Source organism: Polypterus senegalus, chromosome 11, assembly GCF_016835505.1.
Source record: "Polypterus senegalus isolate Bchr_013 chromosome 11, ASM1683550v1, whole genome shotgun sequence".
Lineage (NCBI taxonomy): Eukaryota > Metazoa > Chordata > Cladistia > Polypteriformes > Polypteridae > Polypterus > Polypterus senegalus.
The window spans coordinates 123,295,903-123,323,828 of record NC_053164.1 but is presented as its reverse complement, the minus strand read 5'-3'; the positions used below and the strand labels follow the sequence as shown (position 1 = coordinate 123,323,828).

Sequence of the window (27,926 nt, the reverse complement as noted above, 5' to 3'; positions counted from 1 at the left end):
TATTTATGTATTTTAGTATTAAGCAGTGTTTAAATTATTTTATACAAGCCCATAAATGTATAATATGCCAATAACAATAGGATTTTTTTTCATGGGAACGGATTAATCATTTTCCCATTATTTCTTATGGGAAAAATTTGATTGGTATATGTCCTGTTTGATATATATATATATATATACTATATATACTTTTTTTTTATTATATATTTACGTATTTAGGGATGTGCTTTTGTGAGTTGCTGATTGGAGCTAAGCTAATATAATATAATTGTGCTTTATATATACTGTGTACTATTTTGGTCTCCACGATACAAAAAAATGACATAGCAAGGCTAGAAAAAGTCCAGAGAAGAACAACTAGGCTGCTTCCAGGTCTGCAGGGGAAGAAATTTAAGGAAAGATTAAAAGAGCTGAGCCTTTTTAATTTAAGCAACAGAAAATTAAAACATGATATTTTTTAAGTATTTAAAATTATGAAAGGAATTAATGCAGTGAATTGAGGCTATTACTTTAAAATTAGTTTAATGGAATAGGTTACCAAGTAGTGTAGACATTAGGACTCTAGGAACCTTTAAAACTAGACTTGAGGTTATTTTGGAAGAATGAAGTGGATAGTATTGGTGAGCTTTGTTAGGGTGAATATTCTGTACTCATTTAAATTTGTCCAATAATGTAATATAATATAAATGACCTGGCAGACACAGGGAGAACATGTAAACTCCACGCAGACAGGACCTGGTAAGTGAACCCATGTCCCCTAATTGTGAGGCAGCAGTGTGCCATCCACTGCGCCACTGTGCCGCCCTGTAACAGTATCTGTGATCTCAATACTAAAGTTTCAACTTCGATCAGTAAGTTTTTCTTGGTGTTTCCTACAAGTAAACACCACTCTCCACTCCCACTCCCCTCTCCATTTGCACCAAAAAAGATCAGCAAGTAGTGAGACACTTTTTATAGGTTGAATGTTTACCAGGGGCTGAAATCAATAGAAGGTTTTCTACACCATATGGAGACAATGTGTTACAATAGCTGAGTGTACATGAATGATCTGAGAAATTCCATAGTGGTTGGACAAGTGTTAAGCAGAAAGAAGGAGCTTGATACCTGCCCTTGTCAACTATTAAAAACAATATTGGGCAAGTCTATACCATGACTTTATTGAATCGATGAGGGTTTCAGTCCCTGGTACACCTTCAGTCCTTTCAAAATGGATCTCTGCTTGCTGGTCTTCTTTGGTGCAAATTACTCTTACAGAACAACAAGAGAAACTGACTGATGAAGGCTGAAACTTTACAACTGTGGCCATAGATGCACCATGTGTCCACATGTGCAAAGGTAAATCTGAGCAGCCGATCCAAACAAAATGATCACAAACCAGTGGATAACTAGTAACTTTGCAATAGAATATGGCAGTTGGTGAATTGGCATTGCTTAATTGGCCCCAGCGAATGTGTGAATCATTGACAAAGCTTCTAGAAAATGGAAGGTTTATTAAATTATAAAAGTATAAAACTGTACAAAAATACAAAGAAATGGAAACAGACTTTCCAGTTACAGCAGTAGAGGTGTGCTTTCTCTAAGATCATCTTTCATAAATAAAAATGTAATACAAATTTGTAATATACAAAAGTTTGTACAAGACACAAGCAATAAATGACCCAGTGTTTCCTTAAAAAAAGATAAGATAAATGAATCACAGTATGGCTGTACACCAAAAGAAATTCCATACAACATTTAACACAAGCTTGATAAACAAGCCCTTTGTTTTATTATTTCTAATATAGAAAAATGAAATCATTGTAATGGTAGTTTAAATATGTGCACTTTTCTTTTGGAATAAAAAAAAATAAGTCATTGTCATTTTTAGCAAATAATGTATAGCTTTAAGGGCTACTTTTTCAAAAGCAGGTACCTGAAATACAAATCATGAAAAGGCCTTTTTCATTGCAATATACACAATAACTGCATTGCTGTGTAAACAGTGAACTTCAGCGCTTTGAATAGTGAGAAAAGCGCTATATAAATGCAAAGAATTATTACTCATCATGGATTTTATCAACTTTTACAGTGGCCTAGATATTTGTCACTCCATTTCATAGTTTTATTAGTACTATCATTTCTCCTTGTTCTCCTTGCATTCACTACACCTTTGGGATTTTTACCAAACGGCAGAGCTCCACGAATTCCCCCCGAACAGGTATGGCTGAGGGCTCTGGTAGGCTCTGAACATGGCTCCAAGCAGTGTGGCTTCCATGACACTTTTTGTGGCCATCACTGCAGGAGACTCTGCTACTTTCCAGAGAGCTTCTCCTCCTCTGACTTCAGAAGCCAGCAGCTTGCGTTTGGTTTTGTATCTCCTGTTTTGAAACCAAATCTTTACTTGAGTCTCCGTCAACTGGAGACTCTGAGCCAAATGAGCTCTTTCAGAGGCTGAGAGATATTTCTGCTGATTGAACGTCTTCTCTAGTGCGAGGACCTGAACCTGTGAGAAGGCAGCCCTGGTGCGCTTCTGCCTCAGCACTCCTGCTGAACTCTCTGGGGACAGCTTGTCTGTAAGGCCTAGTGGTGGGAAGAGAACAAGAGATGACATTAGTTCAAGTGAAATCTGCTTTGCACAATTGATAGATTGCCCTCTTTAGCCTTGTTACTCATCAAATACAATTGAATATAAAAAGTTTATGGAGTACTTCATACTATTGACTAAACCAATACTATTTTCCTAGCGAGGTTTGTACGGTAGCATTAGATAAGGCATTACTTATTACAAACAAATAATAAAGATTATTTATTAAATAAACAAACAAATCTACTGGTATATTGGGCGAAGGATGCTAAGGATAGAGCTGCCAGGCAAGAGAAAAAGAGGAAGGCCTAAGAGAAGGTTTATGGATGTGGTGAGAGAGGACATGCAGGTGATGAGTGTAACAGAACAAGATACAGAGGACAGAAAGATATGGAAGAAGATGATTGGCTGTGGCAACCTCTAACGGAAGCAGCTAAAAGAAGAAGAATATAACAAAACTACTGTTTAGACAATACTGTCAAGTTCAGTAAAAGTCAATGTTAAAGAACTAAACATGAGCAAAACAGTCAATAATTCATAAAGAATTAAAATCATTCAATTTAAAACAGACAAAGCATGAGCAAACCTACTCTTAATGTAATGAGTCAATGGAGAACTGAATGCAAGTCTTCCTTCACTACTGAAATGCATAATCCTACTCTACAGGCCATGGCTGCTCAGCCAAGTGGAGGTCCAATCCAAAGATAAAGTGCATACAGCAGAATTCTCATAGTTAGGCAGTGAAAGACATGGAGTCAGGGACAATGGAAATTAAAAGACATAATCAAGATGGAAGCCAAAAGTGTAAGACTGAAAATCTTCAGCCAATTACAGAATTATATTGATGGTTTATCAATCATTATGTGATAAAACAACAACAAGGATATGAGAAAAATACAATGGAAAAAGTAATTATTTCTTCCTCAAATCTAACCCAAACCAGAAGTATGTGTAAGAAATAAAATACTAGCAGCACCTAAATGTCACAACCACTCCTACAATCCTGAACTCTTCCCTTTTTCCGGAGCACAAGACTTGACCTACAAGGAGATTAAGAGGCTGAAAGAGGTACTAAAAAAGCATAACATGCATGAGAAGTATATAAAATTATCAATATTGACTCTAACATTATACTGTATTCCTTGGAAAAAACAAGGTTGACTGGCCTTTCCAAATCCCCTTAGCAGGTTGCCAAATATCCAACGTGTCAGAAGCTGCATTAGTAATCCTAACTGGTGATGGATCCACATAAACAAGAGTGTAAAAACAGACAAGATTCTGGTAAAAGCTGGAAAGTTGCCGGATGGGAGGAACTTTTAAAGATTTACATAGAAATGTATAAGAATAGCTACAGTAGGACAGGATGTTACCATTCAAGAAGAACATATGCTTTAACGTGAAATGATTGTGTCACGATTATTTTGACATTTTATCACAATGCAGTCACTGCATGCTCATTCTAAAAGTGTCTTCTAGATGTGCTTTCCGTGGAATGTTAGGCGAAGATACAGAAACTGCATAAATGAATTCACTAAAGCTGAATAGCTCTTTGGACAAATGAATAAGACTGGTGCATGTTTTACATGAAAACTGCAGAAATAAAGCAGCAATAGCTGACTGAACACACGTGCATGAGTATAACGTGGCATCCAGAGATAGTCCTTGGCCTGGACTAACACCTGTAGAAATAGGAAATGCATTGACTGGACGTTTGACTTCTCATCATTTAATGTATCTGAATAAGTTATGGTAAGTATCACATATGTATAATTACAAATGATATAATGACTTACTTTCAGAACCATTTACTATGACAAACACCTCACTCCTTAATGTACTAGCAGATGGCTTTATACCCAATTAAAGGATTCTAAAAATATCAAAGTGACCACTTTAAATAATTTAACTACAGCAAGTGCCTCTAACTCACCTGATACAAAAAAGGGCAAATGAATAATCATTAAAAGATATAATGCATACATTTATAATGATAATCAGGCAAACTATTATATGTTAAGAGGAAGATTGTGCAATATGTTAATGTGTTTTCTCACATACATTTCAATCTGGGATATTTTACATTATTTCATCCACTAATTGATGACAATCAACAACAGGGTTGTTTCTATTCGCGTTTTCACTTAACATATAAACCTATATGTATGTATATTCACACTTAATGAGATAAACTTATACCACTTAAATGTAATCATACTAAAGTCTCCCAGAGGCCATCTGGTATAAAATAAACGTATTATCAATTCATCAGTAATAGATTTACAGTTGAAAAAAAAAACTTTTCGTATGCAAGCCATCGAAAGTTAAAGATATCTGTAGTTTCCTATGTATCTATCGATATAGATATTGCTATTGATATTTGTTATCTGCAATTTGACTCCCATAACGCCTAACCACCCGGCCACTAATCGTGTGTTTGTGTGAAGTTTCCATGCTCTCCTTATTGCTTCTTTCTCTCTCATCCCAAACACCATGTCTACTTGGTTAACTAGCGATGTGAAAACTAGCCCGAGGAGAACATAAAGCATGCTCAGGTCCCCGGAATACTACAGGAAAAACGTACAATTTTAAAAAAGCCAGATAGGCACGCGCGCGTCAGCATAAATGTTGCGTCTATTTGTTTGTGTACATGTACAGTAAGTAGTTTTATGTTTCTCTCGGCACACTGAACGTTACATGCACTTACCTCGGTCTTTGTGCGTTTCTGATTCTTTCTGTTGCCCATTCGCTTTCGGTTGCCTTTCCGCTCCAACCGCGCTCTCGAGTACCCAAGCAAAACTGCATCTCTGAAGGGGAGCGCAGTCACCGCTCCAGCCTTTCGAGTCCCAGCGAACTCCTATGCCGTCTGACAAAATATCACGTATTAAAAATGAGGTCAGAGGCTTGCCCGAGGCTGACATCATCTTTCTTTCAAGCCAGGTTATCTTACTCTTCTAAAGAAATAAGAAGTTTGATGTCAAATGATGCGTTTCTATCTACACCTTGTTGTAATCTCCTGTCATTCCTGCTTTTCTGACTTTATACTCATGTTGTAAATTGGTTTTCGCGATCCTATTGGCTGTTGCTGTTATCTCGACTCATGATTGGCTGCATGTATTCGGGCCAGAAATGTATTATGTGTGGTTCATTCACTCTATATGTCATTGTATGTTTTATACTGGTTTATTTCTATTTGTAGTGAATAAGAACTTAATTTACAATCCACTAAAGGAAACGGAAAGCAGGTGCACCTAAACATAACGTTCAAATCTGCTGTTGCTTTATATAACTTTTTAAAAGGTTGTTACTTTTGGGAGCAACGAACATCGTGCTTTAGATTTACATTATCTGAAAAAAATGACACGTAGGTGTTACTCCCCATTTAGTTATCGTTAGCAGAAATCTAACAGATTGCAGCTGCAGTCTCGGTTTTTTTTTAAAATTATCTTAATTTCTAAGTAAATGAGTAGATGTTAAGAAACATTCATAATAATTTGGTCATTAAATTGAGCGCAATCGTCTATGTATCAACAACCTTGGAATACGCTACATTGTGACAAGTTAGGTCACATATATATATGTGTGTGTGTGTGTGTGTGTGTGTGTGTTAATTGATAGATGACTTGTAACAAAAATACCTCTCATCATTGTTACATTTTTGGCAATGAAAATATGAATGGACTAATTGAGGGATCAGAAAAATTATAATAATAACACTTTCATATACTGTATTCAAAATATTTTAAAAGGCATTTGTAACTTAAACTGTATTTTTATTTAAACATTGATTTATTATGGGTGGTACAGTGAAGCAGTTAGCTTTGCCCAGTGTCCTGTATTTGAACCCCAACCCCAGCAATATCTGCAGGGATCTTGAAGCATCTCCCTGTGTCCATGTGGGTTGAGAGTACCTTTTAATGAATCCAAGGCCAGTTCCTGCCTTAAGCCTGATGTTACTAGGATAGGGCACAGCTCCCTGATACACCAAAATTAATGCATTATTTAGAAAATAGTTGGACGGACTAGATTTTTTTGATAGTTTACATTTTTTCAAAGATTTTGAGCATGTCATTAAAAACCCCACATAAAAGCAAAGAGGACATGCCAGCCCCACACAGAACCTAGCCAGTGGCTGAAACAAGCTCACAGTGCTGTCTGGCACTGACATAAAATCTCCCTAAAAATGTCCTGAAGGTTTAACACAAATTCAGATGTGCATACTTGTGAGGTACTGCTTAATGTTTAAGCATTGAAAAAAAAACAAAAACTATCTTTAAATTGTAAAATTAAGAATCACATAATCTGTTTACCCTCCTTAAGAGTAACAGATATGGATTATTTTATAAAATATCAATGAACCATGATGACAATATCAAGAGTTTTTACATTACAGGAGCCATTTTGTATACCATTTATATATACTGTATATATATATATATATATATATATATATATATATATATATATATATATATATATATATATATATATATATATATACAGTATACACAATATATAAGAATTACCATTGACTGGGTCAGGGTCTCCTGGAGTTGAATCATTAACCCTGTAGGTTATATGCCAGTGCCTTAACATTACGCCTTACTGTCAGGCAAAAAACAACACTACTGATATGTTTGTCACCTAATAAAGATCTGCTGCTTCAATTACAAGTTTTGTTTCTACAATCTGGTTTCATGGGTGTCAAAATAAATGAGCCATGCAGCATGAGCAGTAGCTCGGTCTGCTCTGACACTGCACTATTTAGAGGAAAAACAGAGGAGAGGAGGACAGAATAAATAAAAATCTCTTTCACCATGAAAAATGATACATTTATAAATAAGATTTTTTATTTAAATATATATTAAAATTTAGTAAAATGCACAATATATAGGACAGTTTCCTCAGAAGCCTGTTGTCCTTTTGTTAGTTGTGATAACGATGTGTGACCAACTCTTAACACTTAACTGTTTTTTTAAAGATTTACCATCCCATGTCTGTCTTCTTAAGGAACTACTGTAAATATCATTGTGTACTTTTACTTGTAAGATATTGAGAAACAATATGCTCATTGGTTTTTAGATTTAGCATTTCTTCATGTTGTGTTGTTAAAGAGTCTGGAATTTAAATTTATCTGTGGTTTTGGTTATTCATGCAAAAATATACTGTTGTATCCATCCCTTTAAGGAGATCTGAATGAAACTAAGCACAATTTCCACTTTCCTTGCTACATTTTATCAAAAAAATAAACAAATAAATAACAAAATGTGGCAATGACTTAGTGCAGACTCTGAATTACTGTAATTCAGTCACTGCATGACATTAAACAGACTTGACAATGCCACAGTATGGAGTATATTTAACATTATGTAGGACTCTTTGAGGAAATTGATCAGTTGTTTAAACTTATACTGTATATTTAATAATAACAGATTTATTGTCTGAAAATATATTTTCTGTTTTTTAACTGAATACTTGTAAAATAATTATATTAATGTTACAAAATAGTCTTGAAAATATGTAAAAGTAAATGTAATGTCTTTAAAACTCAAACCTTTAAAAGCCAGAACTGTAAAGGCACTAAAATCAAATTAAAACTGAATTATTTGGGGAAAATGCTGTAAATGGACATTAACTGTTCCTATTGACCTTTTCACAGCTGGTGTTAATGGCGACACATATGAAACAAATCAATGGTCACTTCAACTGTATTTTTGGTGTGCTGTTTAGATAGTTTATCATGTAGTTGATCTGTTTATTTTTGATTATAACTTTGCATATTCCACCAATTGTAAATTTCCCGGACTTTACTTTTTGCTTAACCTCCCAGTCTTTAAAACTGTGAATTACACTTGTAAACTGTACCAGGGCACTACAAGATAGATAGATAGATAGATAGCTAGATAGATAGATAGATAGATAGATATGAAGGCACTATATGATAGATAGATAGATAGATAGATAGATAGATAGATAGATAGATAGATAGATAGATAGATAGATAGATAGATAGATAGATAGATAGATATGAAGGCACTATATGATAGATAGATAGATAGATAGATAGATAGATAGATAGATAGATAGATAGATAGATATGAAGGCACTATATGATAGATAGATAGATAGATAGATAGATAGATAGATAGATAGATAGATAGATAGATACAGGTGATTTTTATGTGAAATGTATTTTTGAGCCTCAAGTCGATTGTCAATGAAATGATAATACAGTTCTTATGTGCCAAATGCTCCCAGTATGCCAATTTGACCCTTTTGTATTATTACATGGCACCCATTTTTTCTTATCAAAGTATTAACATATAAATATTGTATGCATATGTACTTAACTGAAAACATGAGCAGAAAAAAATGACCCTATTGGAGCTCAAGGTTTTGCTTCCATCAACTATTTTCTTTTATTTGTGTATTAAGCAGATTAATTATATAGTACTAATAAATAAAGTTTGAGTGACAATGGTGTAAGTGAGCATCACATATAACTACAACAGAAAACATAAAGTGAACAAGACGTACTTATCAGCTCTTGCACCTCTGATCAGAAAAAAGGAAACATCTATTTTATTACTGCATTTAATAAATTGACCAATACTAAATATTTCTCATTGGTTATAAACATATATATATATATATATATATATATATATATATATATATATATAGCCGTGCGGTGGGCTGGCGCCTGCCCAGGGATTTATTCCTGCCTTGCGCCCTGTGTTGGTCGGGATTGGCTCCAGCAGACAACCCGTGACCCTGTGTTAGGATATAGCGGGTTAGAGAATGATTGGCTGACTGTATGTGTATATATATATATATATATATATATATATATATATATACTGTATATATATATATATATATATGGCATGTTTTAATCAATGCAATCATTTTTTGCAAATTGCCAAAAATAAAAAACATTGTTGTAGAGTCCCATTCACTTTTCTCTCTTTTTTGGCAAAAATAGAAAGCATGTTTTCTTTTATTATCTGCTTAGGATCAGTTTGTACTTCAGCACAGCTGTGTCAAAAATAGAAAACCCCAAAAAAAAAAGAAGAAGTTCTCCCCTCCTGGCTCCATGTCTTCCCCAAGGCCTGTTGTGAAGGATTTATTATGTTACACTATCTCTGGAGTATTTTCACTTGTGCCCTGGGAGGATCGACCTTGTCACCCTAAACCACTGTTTAAGTAGCCAGTTAAGTTCCATCCTGCAGCTTCCTGACGTTTTGCGGCCTGAAACTCTACTGGGTGGCCGTCCTCAATATGCTCAAGACATTAGCAGGCAAACCTCACCTGTAACACACATTTAGCAATTGTTTGCTTAGAGTGTGTAACTGACCTCCATACCCTGAAAGAGAGACAGTGCTTGTGACATGAAGGTCCATAGAGAATCAGATGCTTATACACAGTAACACAATCCCTGTTTTGCAATTAACAATATAAATAGTGAGTGAAGATAATGAAGTGAACAGATTCTAGAGGCTTTCGTCTGTATATGTACTATCTGTGGTGCGCTGCTTACAGGCGTTAATTTGTCATGTATATGTTACTGAAAGTAAAGCAAGAAACGAAACAACAAATTCTAAAGTCTGACATTTTTTTAAAAAGTAACAATGAACCACATAAAATAAATTTTAAAATGACCTATGATGCACATAATGGTGTCTCTCGGAATGAAAAATATGCTCCATTTATATTTTGTTCTTTTATTGAGTGTTTTCGGGGAGCTTGTAATAGAAGATAGTGATGTAAAGCCTGGACAACTTTAGGTGTGAACAATATTTCACTGGACTGGATTCATGCAAATACATCAGAAGACGACTCACATGCATCATTACATTTAACAGATTTTCTCATTAACATTAAAAAATGTACAGAACTTCATAAAAATAGTAACTGCATTTCTTTATAAAGGGCATTACCAATGACTTCTATAGGAGAATGACACGGTTCTATTTTACTAATTCTGGTGACCTACTGTAATACCACATACTTAGCAATTGTGTTGGCTTTGTGGAAACTTTCTCCTAGACTTTCCAAACGTATCTAGTAGGGAAAAAAACACTGAGAGATAAACACACACACTTGAGCTCCTATATTTAGATGTTAGATCCTTGTGAAAATATTACAAACCATCCACTGGGATCCCCAGACACCTTATTGGGATATTATAAACTTAATTGCAATACTAAAGTGATGGCATATCTAGATTCACCAAGCTTTATTTAGTCTTTTTTCTTCAATTGGCATCATATGAATACCATAGAAATGTGGAGTATGTTTAACAAAACAGCATTCTAGCTACTTTGTTGGCAGGCATGTGTGTGACTTTCCAGTTATTTCCAACGTGTGCTCCTAAACACACACTGAATATTTCAGCTGTCCCAGCAGCTGATATTTTTATGATATTGCTTCAAAACAGGCTTTGCTCAGAGACATTATGATCCTGTGTTTTGTGCTGGTGATTGCTGGGCTCTCTGTTTGACAGCCTGATTTTGATGTCTTTAAATTTGAAATTGTAATAAAGGGGTCTCTTTGGAATTTACTTTTAGAAGACATTGTCACAAAAACAACACAAATTCATCAAGAAGGTTTGGGGCAGCCACCTGTATAATTGGTTTCCTGGCTGCAAAGTTTCAAATAAATGATAGCACTGATGTGCACAAAATGGAGTCCAAAACAGAACTGAGGAAATAGGGAAAAGGTGGAGGCTTTTAAAGGTCAGAGTAGGAAGTGACATCAAAGGGTCAACAGCCTCCAGCCTGGACATGACATCAAGGGGGTTAGAGCCGGCAAGGTCTTCATCCATAGGCCCGGACCCGGAAGTGATGTCAACAGGGCCAGGTGGAATCTCCCATGAATGGTCTCCAGGAAAGCGCGAAAAAGAATCAGTACAATCTGCCACATCCCGGTCTGATTTCGGAATTGTATTCACTCAAGCCCTTTAGCTGCCTCCCTTGTGCACATGTGTGACAACATCTTCCCATGCCTTTTTGTTCTTGTAGTTCATTTGGATAACATTTATATCTTTGATTCTAAACATTGCTCTATTCCTCTTTAATCTGTCACTAAATTGTAGCCAATGCTTTCCAAACTCATGGAATAACAGGTTCATGCAGGGCCTACCATCGCTCTCAAGACTCAAAACTATGATGTGGCGTTAACTAGCCCAACTGTGGAATGGAAAACGAACCAACTAACCTCTTTAAAGATTGCTGTAGTTTTGGTGCTACTGTTACACTTTTATGATGATAGGATTTTAGCATTATAACCCCACTGCAGTCTTGTAACACTTTAAATACATTACTAAATTAGAAAAATAGTCTACTTTTGTATTTCATAATTTAGGAATGTAATTTTTATTATTATTCATGTTTAATTGGTATATTCTTTATTCTATGTTTGACACAAGTACTAAAGCACTGTGACATAAATATGGATGATCAAAATCCATTGTCATAAAGGTTCAAAAGAAACAACCAGGCATAGGCCAGCGTCATAAAGGCCTATTGTTTGACTACTGATATTTCTGTATCATGTCCAGTGTGGACCACCGGGGTGCGTACACCCACCCTAACCCGACACAGACAGGCAGAGACACAAGTGCAGAACAGAGCACACGTTTTTTCAAGATTGGGGAAGTCTTTTTCTTCACTCCCCAGAGCAAAGCACAGTACAGAGCACCAAAGTGCATGGTTCACAGTCCTTTTCTCTCTCTCTCTCTCTTCTTTCTCTCACTTTCTTCCACTTCCAGTCCTTCCTCAAGCTTCATCCGCATCCTCCCGACTCTGGATCTCGGAGTAGTGGCCGCTGGCTCCTTTTATAAAGCACCCAGAGGTGCTCCAGGTGATCATTGACCTACTTCCAAACAAGGGCTCAGCAGTTCTCCAAGTGTCCCCTGGCGGCCCAGTAGGGATGAGCTTTCATCCTCCAAACCCTTGGCACTGTTGCATGTCAGGGAGGCTGCCGTCTAGTGCTCCGGGGGAGGTAATGGTCTGGATATGCTCTCTCTTCCAGACCTTCCATTATTGGGGCATCCCAGCCTGGCAAGAGTCCTGACTGTCTGCCACAGAAGCCACCACTTGACAGCTATAGCTCCTTCCCCTTTATGTCATTGTTATAACCTATGATCTAAAAAGGTACAAAAATACTGATAATTCTGTTAAAATAAATGGATTTGACAGTAGGACTCAGTCAAAAATTAACCATTTCCCAGAAAAGTTGTCTGCTGCTGACATTGTAGATAGATAGATAGATAGATAGATAGATAGATAGATAGATAGATAGATAGATAGATAGATAGATAGATAGATAGATAGATAGATAGATAGATAGATAGATAGATAGATAGATAGCACTTCTTTGTCTTTGGGGGGAAATACAGCATTTTACAGAAGTTAAATAAATAAATATTATTATAAAAAATGAACAACATCCTCCTCTCATATACAACAGAATAAATAAAAATAAACAAAAACTTCTGATATGGCTAAATAGAAAAAGAGCAGTCACAGTGTTGTGGGTATAAAGGAACCCCTGAAGCGTTCCTTAACTCACTTGTGCTGAATAACCTGTTGGTTGAAAGTATTTGATACTAGAATGTCAGAGAGAGTATGAGCAACATTGTTCATAATGGCACCCAGTTTTTTCTTCACATTGTCCTCCATTACTAAATCCAGTGGGCTGAGAGTGCCCCCCCAGCACATCACAGAGTAAAATATCAAGCTCTCAGGTAGGGTACGGCTCAAGGCTCAATTGAACATTTTAGTGTTTTATGAAAGAAATGAACAGAATTGATTTTAAGTACTTTTAGCATTGTCTTCACACTTTTTCTTCCCTGATTTTGACTTATCTGACATCAGAAGAGAGTGATCCTTGGAATATTAATCCCTTTTGTGAGCTCCAAGTCCTGATGCTATATCTGAACTGTATGCTTAGAGAAGAGATAATGGAATATTATAAGAACATATACAGTGGAAGGAAAGTGAAAAGCATCAAACCACAAATTGTGAAAAGAGGATTACTCTCCCAGCAGAACTAAACAATCAATCTTACATAGCTCCCAGAAAAGAGACTGTACTTCATTATCAGTTAGGGACGGAGGCGTGACCACGGTGGGGCTGGGGTGGGCACTGCCCCCCAGAGACAAGCCGTGCTCACCCTGCGAAATGCTTTGTCTATTCAATGAAAACTCTGAAGAAGAATAACATTTGATTTTCAAAACTGAGTTGCTTTCCAATTAGACAGGCACCATCTTACTTCGCCGCACATTTTGCAGCATGTTTTGAACCTGTTGACCACATTCTTTAATTAAAATGGCGTATATGTTCCATTCTTCTTTTATTTTCTGGTTGCTAACACCAAAGGCTATGCATAGGTGGCTTATTAAAAAGCAGACATCTTCAACCTCTGTCCCTCCACAAGCTGCTGGCTCCACGGTTGAACCCACCACCGCTGCTACCAACACGGAGCACAGCGCACCCACATCAGGAACTGAAACTCCAAAAGATGTAGATAAGCCTACACAATCCTCCAGCTCTGCGCCCGTGTCAGGTACTCCAAACCTCTGCCTTCAACAAAATATACAGTCCGGTCTGCCTGACTTAAATATGGATAGCCCAACCCAGCCCATTTTAATTAATTATCCCAAGCGCATTCGGAAAGACACTCATATGTTTAAGTGCAAGCTGGTATCAGTATCGACCATGGCTTGAATATTTTGTTGTCCGTGATGCCAGCTTTTGCTTTGCCTGCCGCAAATTTAGTGTTTCCAGTTCAGACCGCGAGGACATATTCACCAAACACGGCTACACTAATTGGAAAAAAGCTCTAGAAAAAGATGGTGGCGGCTTCCACAAACACGAGTCTAGTATCTCGCACGTCGGAGCGATGTATGCATGGCAAGAGTATCGGCGCCGGGCAGAGACAGGTGAAAGCATAGTTCAACTACTGGGTCCAGCCCAGATAGAAAAGAATCGATATTATGTGAAAAGCATTGGGGAGGCCGCTCAGTTCCTTGCAGTCAATTAATTAGCTCTGCGTGGTCACAATCAGGAAGGTGGGGAGGGGGGTCTTTTCCTTAAGTTCTTTGATTACACAATCAAAAAAGATGCCAAGCTTTCAGAAATTGTAAAATACATCCCAGACAACGCAAAGTACATATACAATGTAATTCAAAATGAAATAATTGAGACTCTTGCCAAAATGGTGGTAAAAGATATCAGGACCAAATATGATAAAGCTGACTCTCCTGGACTTTGCATTAAAAGTGATGGTGCCAGGGATCGCTGTAACATTGAGAATTTGTCTGTAGTGATTAGATTCGTCCAGACCTCCATCCCTGAAGAACACCTGATTGGCTTAATTGAACTGAATCAGCTTGATGCTGAATATATTTATAACCAAAATCTGTCTGCACATCTCTCTGAGCTAGGTTATAGCCCAGACAATTAAGTGTGTCAGTGTTTCGATGTTGCTTCTGTCATGTCTGGGGCAATTCGTGGTGTCCATGCTTTGTGACAAGTACATTCCATATGTACACAACCACCAGCTCCATTTAGCAGTGATACAGGCAATGGAATTAGAACCTCTGGCTAAGAAGTTCTTTGACTGGTCAAATTCATTGAACACATTTTGTCACAGACATTATGTTTCACACACATACAATGCACCAACACTGAAAAGACTTCTAGAAATATGATGGACCAGTCCTTATGATGTCACAAAGTCCATTGTCAACAATGAGGAAGCTATAAGGGGGCTTCTCTCAGAGGTAGCAGAGGCCGACACTGCCCCATTTGACATTTGCATAGAGGCATGTGGTCTTTGACCCAATTAAAAAAGCAGAATTTCTTCAATACAGGAAAATTCCTCCTTCATGTGCTTGGTGTGCTGAAACCAGCCAATGCAATTCTACAGGCACATGCAGTGGATTTGTGCACAGCTGGGGAGGTGGTGACAGCTTTACTGGCCACATTGAAGGCGATGAGATGACACTCATTCTGGGAGGAGCATTTCTCTCAGTGTGAAAGTAGGCCTACCAATTCGCTCAAAAGGAAACGAAAAGTTAATTCACAGCTTGATACTGTTGTGTCTACGCTTGGGCATGGTGACTCTGATGAACAAATTGCTCCTAATCAGTCATTTAAAAGGGCTATGTTCAGCATTCTTGATAGAGCTATTGTGGAAATGGAGACAAGATCCTCACAGAGAAATGTTGAATTATTGAGGGCCACATCGCTTCTCCTGCCAAAATCAGAATTATTTCTTGATCATTCTCTCCTGAAACCACTTCAGGCACTTGCAGGCACAGAGCAAAACAGCATGAGCTTGCAAAATGAAATTGCTGTGGCAAAAGCAATGTTGATCAATAAACTGCCAGCTGATGCTAATCTCTCTGAAGCATGCAAATGCATTCAGCAGTTCGAAGAGGCCTTCCTTATGATGCATTCACTATATGTCACAGCACTCATCATTGGTGTGTCTTCAGCACCATGCGAAAGCATTTTCTCTGCTTTGAACTGCATTCTCGCTTTACTCTGCCGAACAATGCTGCATTCAAGGAAAAGAAATTTAGTCATTCTGGCACATGAGAAAAACATCACAGAAAATCGACATGAATGAATTGATTTCAGAATTTGCCAAGAGTAACCATAGACTGGTCCTGTAGATAATATCCAGATTAAACACTGGAAACTGATATCCTATAGCCTCCCTAATGACTACAATGAGCCACGTTTCTGTTCTTGCTCTCATATGTTGTATACATTTGACTTTATTGATATTTACCTTGTAGATGTAGTTCTATATTTGTTCACAAAAAATAATAATACAAGTTCCATTGCCTCTGTTAATTTTATTGAACAATAGGTTATGATTTATGCCACATTTTTTGCTTTTATATGTTATATAAAACTATGTTGTTATTATTATTTGACCCCCCAATAAAAATGGGGATGGATGAATGGATGGGTATTTTTTTGCCCCCCAGATAAGCCAAATGCCCACCCACACATGATGTTCTGGTCACATCTCTGGGTAGGGAACAGCACATCACAATTTACAGATAGTAAAGCTGTGTCTATAGCATGCAATGCAGAAAAACACAAAGCCAAAAGGCACATCCATGTTGTTTCTAGTTGTTGTGTGGCCATGTGACATGGAGATCACATGATTATATGAGTCATTCAGGTGCCACTGGTCCACTCAGATAAACAGCTAACCTGTCCAGTTAGAGTTGAGAGAATTTAGTTTTTTGCAACTTAAAGAAGTGAAAAAAAAAATAAAACTAGGTTTATCTGTGTGCAAATGAAACATAATGCTTATATATGTATTGTGCCTTTAGAAATGTGTATTCATTTAATTGAATTGGGTACTGCCACAGCTATAGTTACCAATCACATTCTTTTCCTTTCACCTTCTATCATTTTTTCTTCATCCAGATTACATTAGCTAGTAAACAAATCTAAACCATCCATCTTCTAACCCGCTGAATCCGAACACAGGGTCATGGGGGTCTGCTGGAGCCAATCCCAGCCAACACAGGAACCAATCCTGGGCAGGGCGCCAACCCACAGCAGGACACACACAAACACACCAAGCCCAATTTAGAATCACCTAACCTGCATGTCTTTGGATTGTGGGAGGAAACCAGAGCACCCGGAGGAACCCCACGCAGACAACATGCAAACTCCACACAGGGAGTACCTGGGAAGCGAACCCGGGTCTCCTAACTGCAAGGCAGCAGCGCTACCACTGCGCCACTGTGCCGCCCAAACCTAAACCAAATGCAGTTATTTCCAATTTCCATCTGCTTAAAAAAATTAAAATGAGGATACAGTTTAAAGAAATTACAGTTTTATATAAGCTGCAGCCCAAATCATCAACAGGCGCATACACCCTTCTCGGGGTAAATACAGGCTATTGAACCTGTCAAAGCAATAGCTATGGAATAGTTATTAAGTAGATAAGTCATAATGGTATAATTTACTTATTTATTCAGAGGAATCTGGAAACATCTAAAAGTACCGTTGTTCTAGATATTGGGTTGTTTTACGCCAGATAGGACTTATCAGTTTGAAGCTATAGGGAAGGTGATGATTGTGATGCTTTGAACAAGAGTAATCTTCTAGAACCGATTCAGTTCATTGCCAGGTATAATTTCTAAATAGGCACACAGATTACTGTACAGAGGTGCCAAGAAATGTAACTTCACTGCGTTTTGATTCAAAGGACGATGACCTGGACTTTGTTACCACAATACACAAAACTAACTATTGTGGAAGATAAAAGTAAACCATTGGCACTATGTTCTTATCACTGGCAAGTTTAAAGACAAGTCAGAACAGGAATGAACTGCAGCGTATTTCAGGTAAGTTCACCGGAGTCCAATAAAGGACAAAACCATTGGATTTTTGCCCACTGATGACATGAGTGCATGTGGCATATCAAACAAAATACTAGAGAGTTTTTAGCCGCTGCAACTTGAGCCTTCTGTCTGTGTCAGCTTCACTTTTACACTTTTACACATATTATTCATGCTGAAATTTGAGATCTGGTTCATAATAGTGGTCCATCCTGCTTAATCCCTGTGCATCTACTTTCAGATTTCTGGCCTCTCTAATGCTGCCATTACATATATGATGCTGCTCTACAGATAAATATTGAAGTTTCTAAAATAGCTAAACAGATTAAAAGTTTTTGGCACACATCTTTTTCTAAAGACAAAACCTCTTATTTATAAATTCTTATTGAGAATAAAATAAAAAGTATTCATTTTCAAAATCTCATCATTCCCTTGTTAATGGGTACAAATGGTACAGAATGTCACACATTCAAAAGCACTTTGCAGATTCATGCAAATAGTTTTCCCCTAGCAGTAGATTAGGCTGGGGCAAGAATTCCAAATTACTATAGGACTATTTTGGCAATCGAGATACATTATATGTTTGACTCAGACCTTTGTGAAACTACCAAGTGCAATTCTGTCTCACTTTTGATTTGATTATTATTTAGCACTTAATATAACAATATCAACACCAGCTATTACCAAGAGTATAGCACACTAGAATGGTTACTGTCAAGTTTGGCTCTGATGAAAACTGCATACACCAGGGGTGCCCACACTTTTAAGGCTTCTTTTAAAATGACCAGGTCAAAATGATTTACCTACATTAAAACGCTATATATATATATATATATATATATATATATATATATATATATATATATATATATATATATATATATAGCGTTTTTAATGTAGATATATATATACTGAGTATCAGAGGTGGGTAGTAATGAGTTACATTTACTCCGTTACATTTACTTCAGTAACTTTTAAAAAAAATTGTATTTCTAAGAGTAGTTTTACTGCACCATACTTTTTACTTTTACTTGAGTACATTTGTGAAGAAGAAACGTTACTCTTACTCTGCTACATTGGGCAACACTCGAATCGTTACTTTTTTTCCATTAGATAAAGTCTAACAGACAATTTTCAATCTGCTCTGTGTAGCGTATGCTGTCAAGTTGCTCACATGCCTTCCATTGCGTCTCCAGCTCTGACACAAGGTTTTGGATGTTCCCCAAATCAAAGCGCTGCAGTTTTGAGGACAGATCTTGCATTTTTCATTTGAAAGCATTAACTGAGCTAATCATATTGGCCATGGTTTTCTCTTTTCCTTGCAGCTGTAAATTAAGCTCATTCAACATGTTGCTCAAATGCCAAGTCTAGCGGCCATTGATCGTTATTAAGTTGCTTGTATTCTGTTATGTTTAATGACAAGGAGAAACTCTTTTTTCTCCAGCCAGGGGTCTTGAAATCTCAGCAGGAATTTCTCCCTAGCCATCTGCCTCAACAAAGGCATCTTTTATCATCTCTCCATCTTGGAAGGACTTCTTATGCTTAATGATCGAGTGACTCACCCGGGCGATGCTATGGTGTGTCTGCCTTTGCTTTTGAATTAAGCCGAGTGAAAAATGATGGCTGTCCGATTAACTGCGATTTTAGTTCCCTCTCCTTTCTCTCTCTCAGATCGCTTTTCGGAAGGAAGTCAGTTTTGTAGTTTTTATGAACAGTTCGAAAGTGCCTTTCCATATTTTCCTTCTTTGATAGATTGACAGATCAGATAAACGCACTTCGATTGTAACATTGTGTGAGAAAAAAAATCCTCTTTCAATTCCACATCCAGGCTATAAACAATTTTTTTTTTAAATCCCTTCTTTAGTCGATATAAATTGAAAGGCTAACTAGATCACTTAGATAGCCGGAGTTTTGCAGTAGCTTGCGCGTTTGATCGTGTGTTAGAAGAAAAGAGATCTCCGACTTGCCGTCCTGTATGTCAGTCAAATGACAAATGCCATAGGGAGGATATATGATAAACTAACATTTAAAAAAAATTTTTTTGAATGCAACACGATCTACCTGCACTCCCTTTCCGATCTATTGGTCGATCGCGATCGACACATTGGGCACCCCTGGCCTACACTGTTGCAACTCCATTTTATTTGGTTAATACACAGTGAGGTGAGGCATTAGAAGATTTATTTTAACATGTCTATGATTCCCTTACTTTATTTTTTTGCACTAATCTGAAAGATTTCATAAGTACAGGTGTTATAATGTTAGTTAAAATGTAAATGCTGGAAAGAATATAAAGTATTTTAAATGACAGTTTTTCTTTCTGAAACATGTTGTCAAGTGAAGCTATCTCTAAGGTAGACTTGAGTCTAGAATAACACATTAAAGATCTTTTATTCACACATAAGCAGTTACAGTTAATTAGACCCTATGAATTCAATGAGAGCTGTGCCCAAATACTTGGTGTTAACCAAATTTGTTCACTTTAGGTGTCATACTCCTTCAAGGCTGTCTATCCTGTCACCACTCCTGTTTGTGGTTTTTATGGATAGAATATCAAGACACAGCCATGAATGTGAGAGAGCCTAGTTGGGAATCCTAGGGGTGCCATTGTTGGTTCACACAGATGATGTTGTCCTCTTTGTCTTATCTGAGACCTCATCACGTGAGCAACTTGCTGCCAAGTGTGAGTGGCAAGGATGAGGATCACTATTTGTAAGCCTGAGGTCATGGTTCTTCTCTACGAAAGCGTGCATTGCTCTCTCAGACTGAGGTGGTGGGCGACTTCCTTTAGTCATCCTGGGATCTTATTTAAGAATGATGGAAGAAGGAAATGTGAGATTAACTAGCAGTTAGGAGTAGCTGCGTATTGTACTAGTTCATGATGGTGAATTAGGAGCCGGGTCTAAAGACTGCGCTGTCAGTTTACTAGTCTATCTACATCCCTGTCCTCAGCTACGGTCATAAGCTGTTAATGTTAATGACCTAAAGGCTGAGTTTGCAAGTTCAAGCAGTAGAAATAAGGTTTCTTTGCAGGGTCGCTGGGCTGACACTTCATTACAGGGTGAGAAGCTCAGTGATTTGAGAGAGCTTCAGAGTAAAGTCGCTGCTCTTCCAGATCAGAAAGAACTGGCTGAAGTGTTTTGGGCCTGTCCTAAGGATGCCCTACTGGCAGCTCTCCCTGGAAATGCTCCAGGCACATCCCACTGGGCAGAGACCATGCGGCAGATCAAGGACACTCTTGAGGGATTATATGTTTTGCCTGGTTTGGGAATGCCTTGAAATTCTCCAGGAGGAGTTTGGGTCTGTAGCTGGGAACAGGAAAGTCTTGGTTGATCTGCTTGTCCGGCTGCCACGAAAACTCTCACCAGGAAAACTCAATTGAGGCGATGAGTTGAGATAGAGCCCAGGTCAAACTACATTTTAAAAGGGAATGCCTGGGTCTGGTCATTTAACTTTGGATGCTATTCATTCCCTTTCAGCAATTGCTTTCAAGGCAACTCAGGCCCCTTCTTGCCTCGAAAGCTTGCATGTTGTAATTTTTTAGTTAGCCAATAAAAGGTGTCATTTTGCTTAACATCTTACTACATCCATAATGGCTAAGACGCTACAACAGTGATGTCAAACTCGGGTCCTGGAGGGCCGCAGTGGCTGCCCAGTTTTTACTGCTAATTAACTCTTTTTCCCTTCATTTTAATAACCCTGTTTTTAAAGATCCAGTCCTCTGAATTGATTCTTTTTTTTTTATTAAATGACAGCCAAACAGAAATGAGATATGAAATGAGCCACCAGACGACCAGCTAAATTGGGGCTTCAAACTACAACCAATTTCACTCCAACCAGTTTCTTAATGAGAAGCCAGTCCTTGTTGTTAATTAAAGCTGTTATTTAATTCCATGGCTTGTTGCTGCTCTCATTCTGCCATCTAGAATATAGATGTATATATTGTTTAATCTAAAAGAAAGTCAATCAGTTGAAATCAAAACTCTAAACTAAGGCTGATGTCGTGATAATGTAAAATCACAACTGACAGTTAAAAGAGCAACTGATGAGATGCAAATGTTAGTCTGAAACTAGTCAGATCAGTTACCTGAAGTATATAAGTAATACACATGGAGAGTGTAGTGGAGGTGATGCTCCAGGAAGAAGCAGTTCATGAGTTTAGTTTCCTGAGTTATATGGTATATATTGCCTGCAGCATTCCCAATAAACTGTTTGGACTCACCATCTGTCTTTACACTGCTATTGCCATAGGGGACAGGGTTCCCCATTACAACGTATACTTTTAAAAGCATACTGAAGTATACTGATCAGTATCTTCTATATTTCACAGGTCTGCACTTGCAATATTGTAAACTTGCTCATGAACTTGTACAGCTTTGTGCCTTTTAATGTTTGTTTTTGGTTTGATTGGCTCCTTTCAGAATATTTAGGCAATGATTTTTGTTTCTTCTTTCCATCTGATGAAGTTGCCATAGCCCTATAAAAAGATAATGGCTCATGGTCATGTCTTGCAATATTGCCTTTAGCAGGCATATGATAACAGAGAGCAACAGGACTCAAGACCTGCTGTAACTGCAGACCTGCGGGCTAACAAATGACCTTCACAAAACAGTAACTTATTACTAATATATTATATTATATACTGGAAAATGAATATACCAACAATTGCATGCTGAAATGATACTACTGCTTATAAATCTGAAATCTCAACTGGTTACTCTACTGTTGCTTCCATTTCAGTGCATTAAATTTGACCTGGGCTTGTGACAGTTAGGTTAATATATATGTTGTAAATTTAATGTCTCTTAACCCATCCAAAATCCTTCATTACTTGCTGGGTAAAAGAGCTTCCTACTTAATGTATTTAAAAACTACATAATGGTTCTTCTAAAGTTCATAAAATAATTTTCTTAAATATTTAATTTAAATGCAGAATCACAAGTTTCAGAAGTCTGTCATAGTATCAATGGGATCAGGGTTGAAAAAACAATAAATCTAAACAGAAATGTCCTTTTGCATACCTTAAAGAACTTGCATGAATCTGGTTGGTGTACGGTGTGAGGATTTTTAGGTGAAGTGTTCTTAATGTAAGAACTGCATTTCACTTAGTGGAGCTTGACCTTTAGCTTTCAGGAAGGCATTTATCTTACCCTGATGTTTTTTTCCCTTAAGGTCTATGAATGCTTAAAGTCATATGTCAGTTGAGGATCTGCAAACAAAAAATCTGTATTTGGAAACATATGTCAATTGTTATTAGAGTAAATATTGATTTTGTCAAGCTGGAACAAACTTTCTTCTAACTCCCTTTTTGATTATGTCCTCCTGATTTCTTTTTTTAAAGAGGATTTGCATATTTTTCAAATAAAAACATACAAATATATATATATATATATATATATATATATATATATATATATATATATATATATATATATGAAGCCCCCCACCACATCCACCTACCTCCCCTCCTTATTTATTGCTTTGGATTCCTTTAAATATAATCATTTTCCTCTAATGATGATTCCTGAGAGGAATAAAAAAAATTAAGATCCATTATCCATTTTCTCCCTTTGTGGATTTCCAGTTACAAATACACAAACCGTATCACAGACCTTTGTTTCCATATATATATATATATATATATATATATATATATATATATATATATATATATATATATATATATATATATATATATATATATATATATATATATATATATATATATATAAATATGCAGTGGGTTGGCACTCTGCCCGGGATTGGTTCCTGCCTTGTGCCCTGTGTTGGCTGGGATTGGCTCCAGCAGACCCCCGTGACCCTGTGTTGGATTCAGCGGGTTGGATAATGGATGGATGGATGGATATATATATCCATCCATCCATCCATTTTCTAACCCGCTGAATATATATATATATTGTGGACACTAGAGAGCACTGTTGCTCCTCAAACCCAACACGACAGACACCAGGCACAAGTTAATTGCACAAGAGTGCTTTTTATTATTAAGGAAACTGTTCCCCAAAGCATTTCCCACCACTACAGCCCCAAGTAAACAATAAATCACAATCAATGCTTCTTCTTTCTCTATCTTTTCTCCTCCACTCCTCCCACAATCTTTGTCTGTCTTCCACTATGAGGTCTGTCCAGTCCTTTTAAACTGACCAACCTGGAAGTGCTTCTGCTCTTCTGCCTACGTGGTCTGCCAGCAATCCTGGGTTAGGCTGAAACCACACGCCATACGGCTCTTGTATATAGCAACCCCTGGCGACACCCAGGGCACCCAACATTGCTGAGATGTGAAACTCCAAGTCCCATAGTGCCCTGTGGGAATCCAGGGCACCGCTGTCACCCAAGGGAACTGCCATCTAACGTTCTGGGGGAGGCAGTGACCTAAAAAAGCTGCCTTTCCCCATCATTCCACTCTCTGGTCATCCTGGCTGGGTTGAGCTGTTGGCCATCCCAATATATTTTATATATATATATATATATATATATATATATATATATATATATATATATATATATATATATATATATATATAGTGAGGGAGATGCCACCTGCAAATTCTGCCTGGTTGGGGTTCCCACATCCTGGGAGGACCCGTGTGGGGATTGTCTCCCCTGGAACAATAGATGGCAGCCCTCCTGAGTTATGGCATTGCCACAGAATTCCACAGGGCATCCTAGGAAATGGAGTTTGCTGACTCAGCCTTGTTGGGCTCAATAGATGATGCCAGGGGGTGCTGAGAGAACAGATGATCTCAACATGTCACCCAGAAGTGCTTCTGAACCACAGCTTCGGGGCACCAGAAGAGCTTCCACGTGTCACATAAAAGGAGCTTCCTGCCACAACTCCAGGTGCCACAGTCAAGAGGTGGAGGATGAAGCTTAATGAGAGAGGAGCAGAGGAGGTAAAGAGAGAAAGAGAGAGAGAGAGAGAGAGAGTATAGATTAATGCACATATGTGAATTGTAAGTGATATGACAGTATCAACACACAGGTAGTAATGGATGCAAACTGTATGTAGTAGCAAGCATATTACATCAAATGGGTTTTTAATTTACAGAGGACTTGTTATCAGTGATACTCTTATCTCATTTAAGCCACAATTAAATCCTTCAAAAAATGTTGTAAACATAATTGTGCTGGGTAATAAGCCATTGATAGTAAAGGAACATCAGCTATCCCTCCTATGAAGAAGGAAACATATATAATGGAAGAAACTGATACTGCTAATGAATCTTAAGAAGTGGAGTCTGAAATTGATGATCAACCATGAGGTTCGGAAAAAATGAAGATAGCATTAGGACTACTGTTGGGGCAGCCATCAAATCGCACTTCTTATAGGAGGTCTACAGGTCAGGAAGATATAAATGATAACAAAAGAATAAATATGTTTGCCTTACTGACTTACCCAATTCAAAGTCAAAGCCCACAGATCTTTGAACAAACTAGACTGCAAACATTATCATGGCTGAGGCCGCATAAATTACTATACAAAATTCAGTACACCACTTATGGTCACCTATTGCCATTTCAGATAATTGCCTCTTAAATAAGGTTTATTTTTTGTCTTATTTTTGCTTTGAAAATGATCTAATCTCTTATGACCAAGATTAAGTTGTTGATTGAGCAGGCCACCAGTGTTTTTTTAAGGATTTGAACTCCTTTATGCTTGGACGCTCTTCATATGTTACATCAAACTAATATATTGTCATGGTGCTGGCTCTTGCCAATAGCAAAAGAGCTGGAAATCACTTATTCAGATGAACAGTTTCAGTGCCAGACATGGAGGAGCCCACAAAAAGGGCAAGTCTTCCATAGTCACATGATCATCTTCCTAGCATGGTATTATAAGATGGACTTTCTAGGTACAGCAAGCTAATTAAAAGAGCAATAAATGAGAATCAAGCCATTGTGTCAGTGCTGGAAAACACCACATAGAGCAGGGGCTGCAGGTTTTCATTCTAACCATCTTCTTAATTAGTGAGGTGCTTTTGTTGCTGATTAACTTATTTTGTCTTAGTTTTAATTGATGTGACTCAGATCTCTTAGTTGTTTCTTTTTCCTTGATGAGGAGCCAAACAATAATGAGACTCAAAACAAGCCGAAACATGACCAGCTAACCTGAAAATAAAGAAAGGTGAAGTTCTTGGTCATATTGGTCTGCTCAGGTCACCAAAACATCTTGACGGTGGTCTTAGAAAAAACAGAAAATCAACAGACTGCTGTGGCAGAATGAGAGCAGCAGCAAGTCATGATATTCAATAACGGCCTTAATTATCAGCAAAAATTAGCTTCTCATTAAGAAACTGGTTGGAGTGAAATTGGCAGGAGTTTGAAATTCCAATTTAGCTGGTCATCTGTTGGCTTGTTTCACATCTCATTTCTGTTTGATTGCCATTTAGTGAAAAAAACTAATTGATTCAGAGAACTGAATCCTTAAAAACAGGACTATTAAAATGAAAGGAGAAGGAGTTAATTAGCAGTGAAAACTGGTCACTAGTTAGGAAAAGGGTTAGAATGACAACCTGCAGCTACTGTGGCCCACCAGGACCAGAGTTGGACACCTCTGACATAGGGCAACATTGGTTTCAAAAGTGGAACTGGTAGAAGACCTGTGGTCTGACTTAAGATGGACTCTTTTAAGGAGTTGATAGAAAGACCTGAAGCTAAGATCAATAATCTGAAATGTCAGTTTGATGCATGGATACAGAAAGACAGATATCGGAGAGACTACTGCCTCTGTAGCTCCTTCCAAGTAGATTAAACTTCTGAGATATAATAGCTTGATGTCATGGGAAACTTGCCTCATTCAGTTATGCCTGAAAGCCTGCCATAATAAATATAACAAGGAGTCAACAGTGTAACATGGGAATGTAGCTGAAAAGAATAGCAACTCTTCAGAACGTCCTGTACTGGTGACAGCAATCATGAGGAGATTTGGACAAAGAATGGTGCTAAATCATATTGAGAATGTCTTGGAAACCAGGTCGCAGAACTGTCATTAAAAATTTGGAGCACTGATAGCAAATATACTTTTACTTATCAAACAGGGATACCTCAAAAATCACTTCAGAATTTATTGGAAAAGCTAGACCTTCAAATCTTTCTCCAAACACTGGCACCTCAGAAGGTCCAGACGTATGTGCACTTGACCGTGCTCATCTCTGAGGAAGAACTCACAGAGGCTCTCTTGTACCTAACTGGCAACGCAGTGGTAATGGAGTGATTACCTTGCCCTACTATCCCTTCTCAACCAATCACTTTCAACATTGGCTGACTGAGACCTCCAAGTAACTATAAAGATGAGTCTTCACTAAAGAAGCCTTGTTACACACTTCCACCATATTCCTGCACGGGATGGAACACGGGGTACCAGAGGGTTGGTGGAACTGCACTGTAATACATAGAGATAGTCATGTGAAAGAAATTCCAAGGGAAAAGAGACTTCTTCAAGTTGTCCTAAAGGCACCTCCTGTTTGAGTATAACTTCTCACTGGCCTCCTGCTATGATTAAGCCATGCCCACAGCCTTTAAACTACCAGCCTCCAGGCTCTTACTAGGTTTATGCTAAAGGCAAAAATTCCTGTCAGTGGCAATCATCATCCAGCACAGCAAAATCAAAGGATAATTCCACAAATGGGCAGACTCTGACAACTAAACATCCATCTACATGGCCTCCACTTGAGATTACCAGTACAGCTGTCATGACTTTGTAGCATTGTAGCACATTATATTTGTCAGAACACCAACATCAACAGCTTTGTTGTCCTTTCGAATGGCACTCGGGTATCTTTGTTGCTTGTGATGGGGATGGTAAAAATATATTTGATGTAACACCACAACAGCACCAGCAGTTCTGCTTCAATTTGTTTATGCCAACACCACCAGTCTCTCATCAAGTGGTGGTAAGCAGAAAAAACCTCCTGGAAATGGAAGCACAAGATAGCTCTAGTCAAGAAAAAGAAAGGCAGCTGG

At 37.7% G+C, this 27,926-nt stretch overlaps 1 protein-coding gene across 1 annotated transcript; it reads right to left on the bottom strand.

Moving 5' to 3' along the window:
• Window positions 1-1,480: 1,480 nt before the first annotated feature.
• nkx3-1 (NK3 homeobox 1) lies at window positions 1,481-5,549 on the bottom strand. The gene is made up of 2 exons (XM_039770191.1): window positions 5,268-5,549; window positions 1,481-2,559 (listed from the first exon to the last, which is right to left on the bottom strand). The coding sequence occupies exons 1-2, from the start codon at window positions 5,482-5,484 to the stop codon at window positions 2,159-2,161; spliced, it is 618 nt and encodes a 205-aa protein (XP_039626125.1). The 5' UTR covers window positions 5,485-5,549; the 3' UTR covers window positions 1,481-2,158.
• Between the last annotated feature and the right edge of the window lie 22,377 nt (window positions 5,550-27,926).

What these genes read in the sequence shown, in the direction of transcription:
- nkx3-1 (XM_039770191.1), bottom strand. Translation starts at nt 5,484, where the DNA reads ATGATGTCAGCCTCGGGCAAGCCTCTGACCTCATTTTTAATACGTGAT. An exon ending in AGAAACGCACAAAGACCGAG is followed by an intron (nt 2,560 to 5,267) that starts GTAAGTGCATGT and finishes TCCCACCACTAG; the next exon opens with GCCTTACAGACAAGCTGTCC.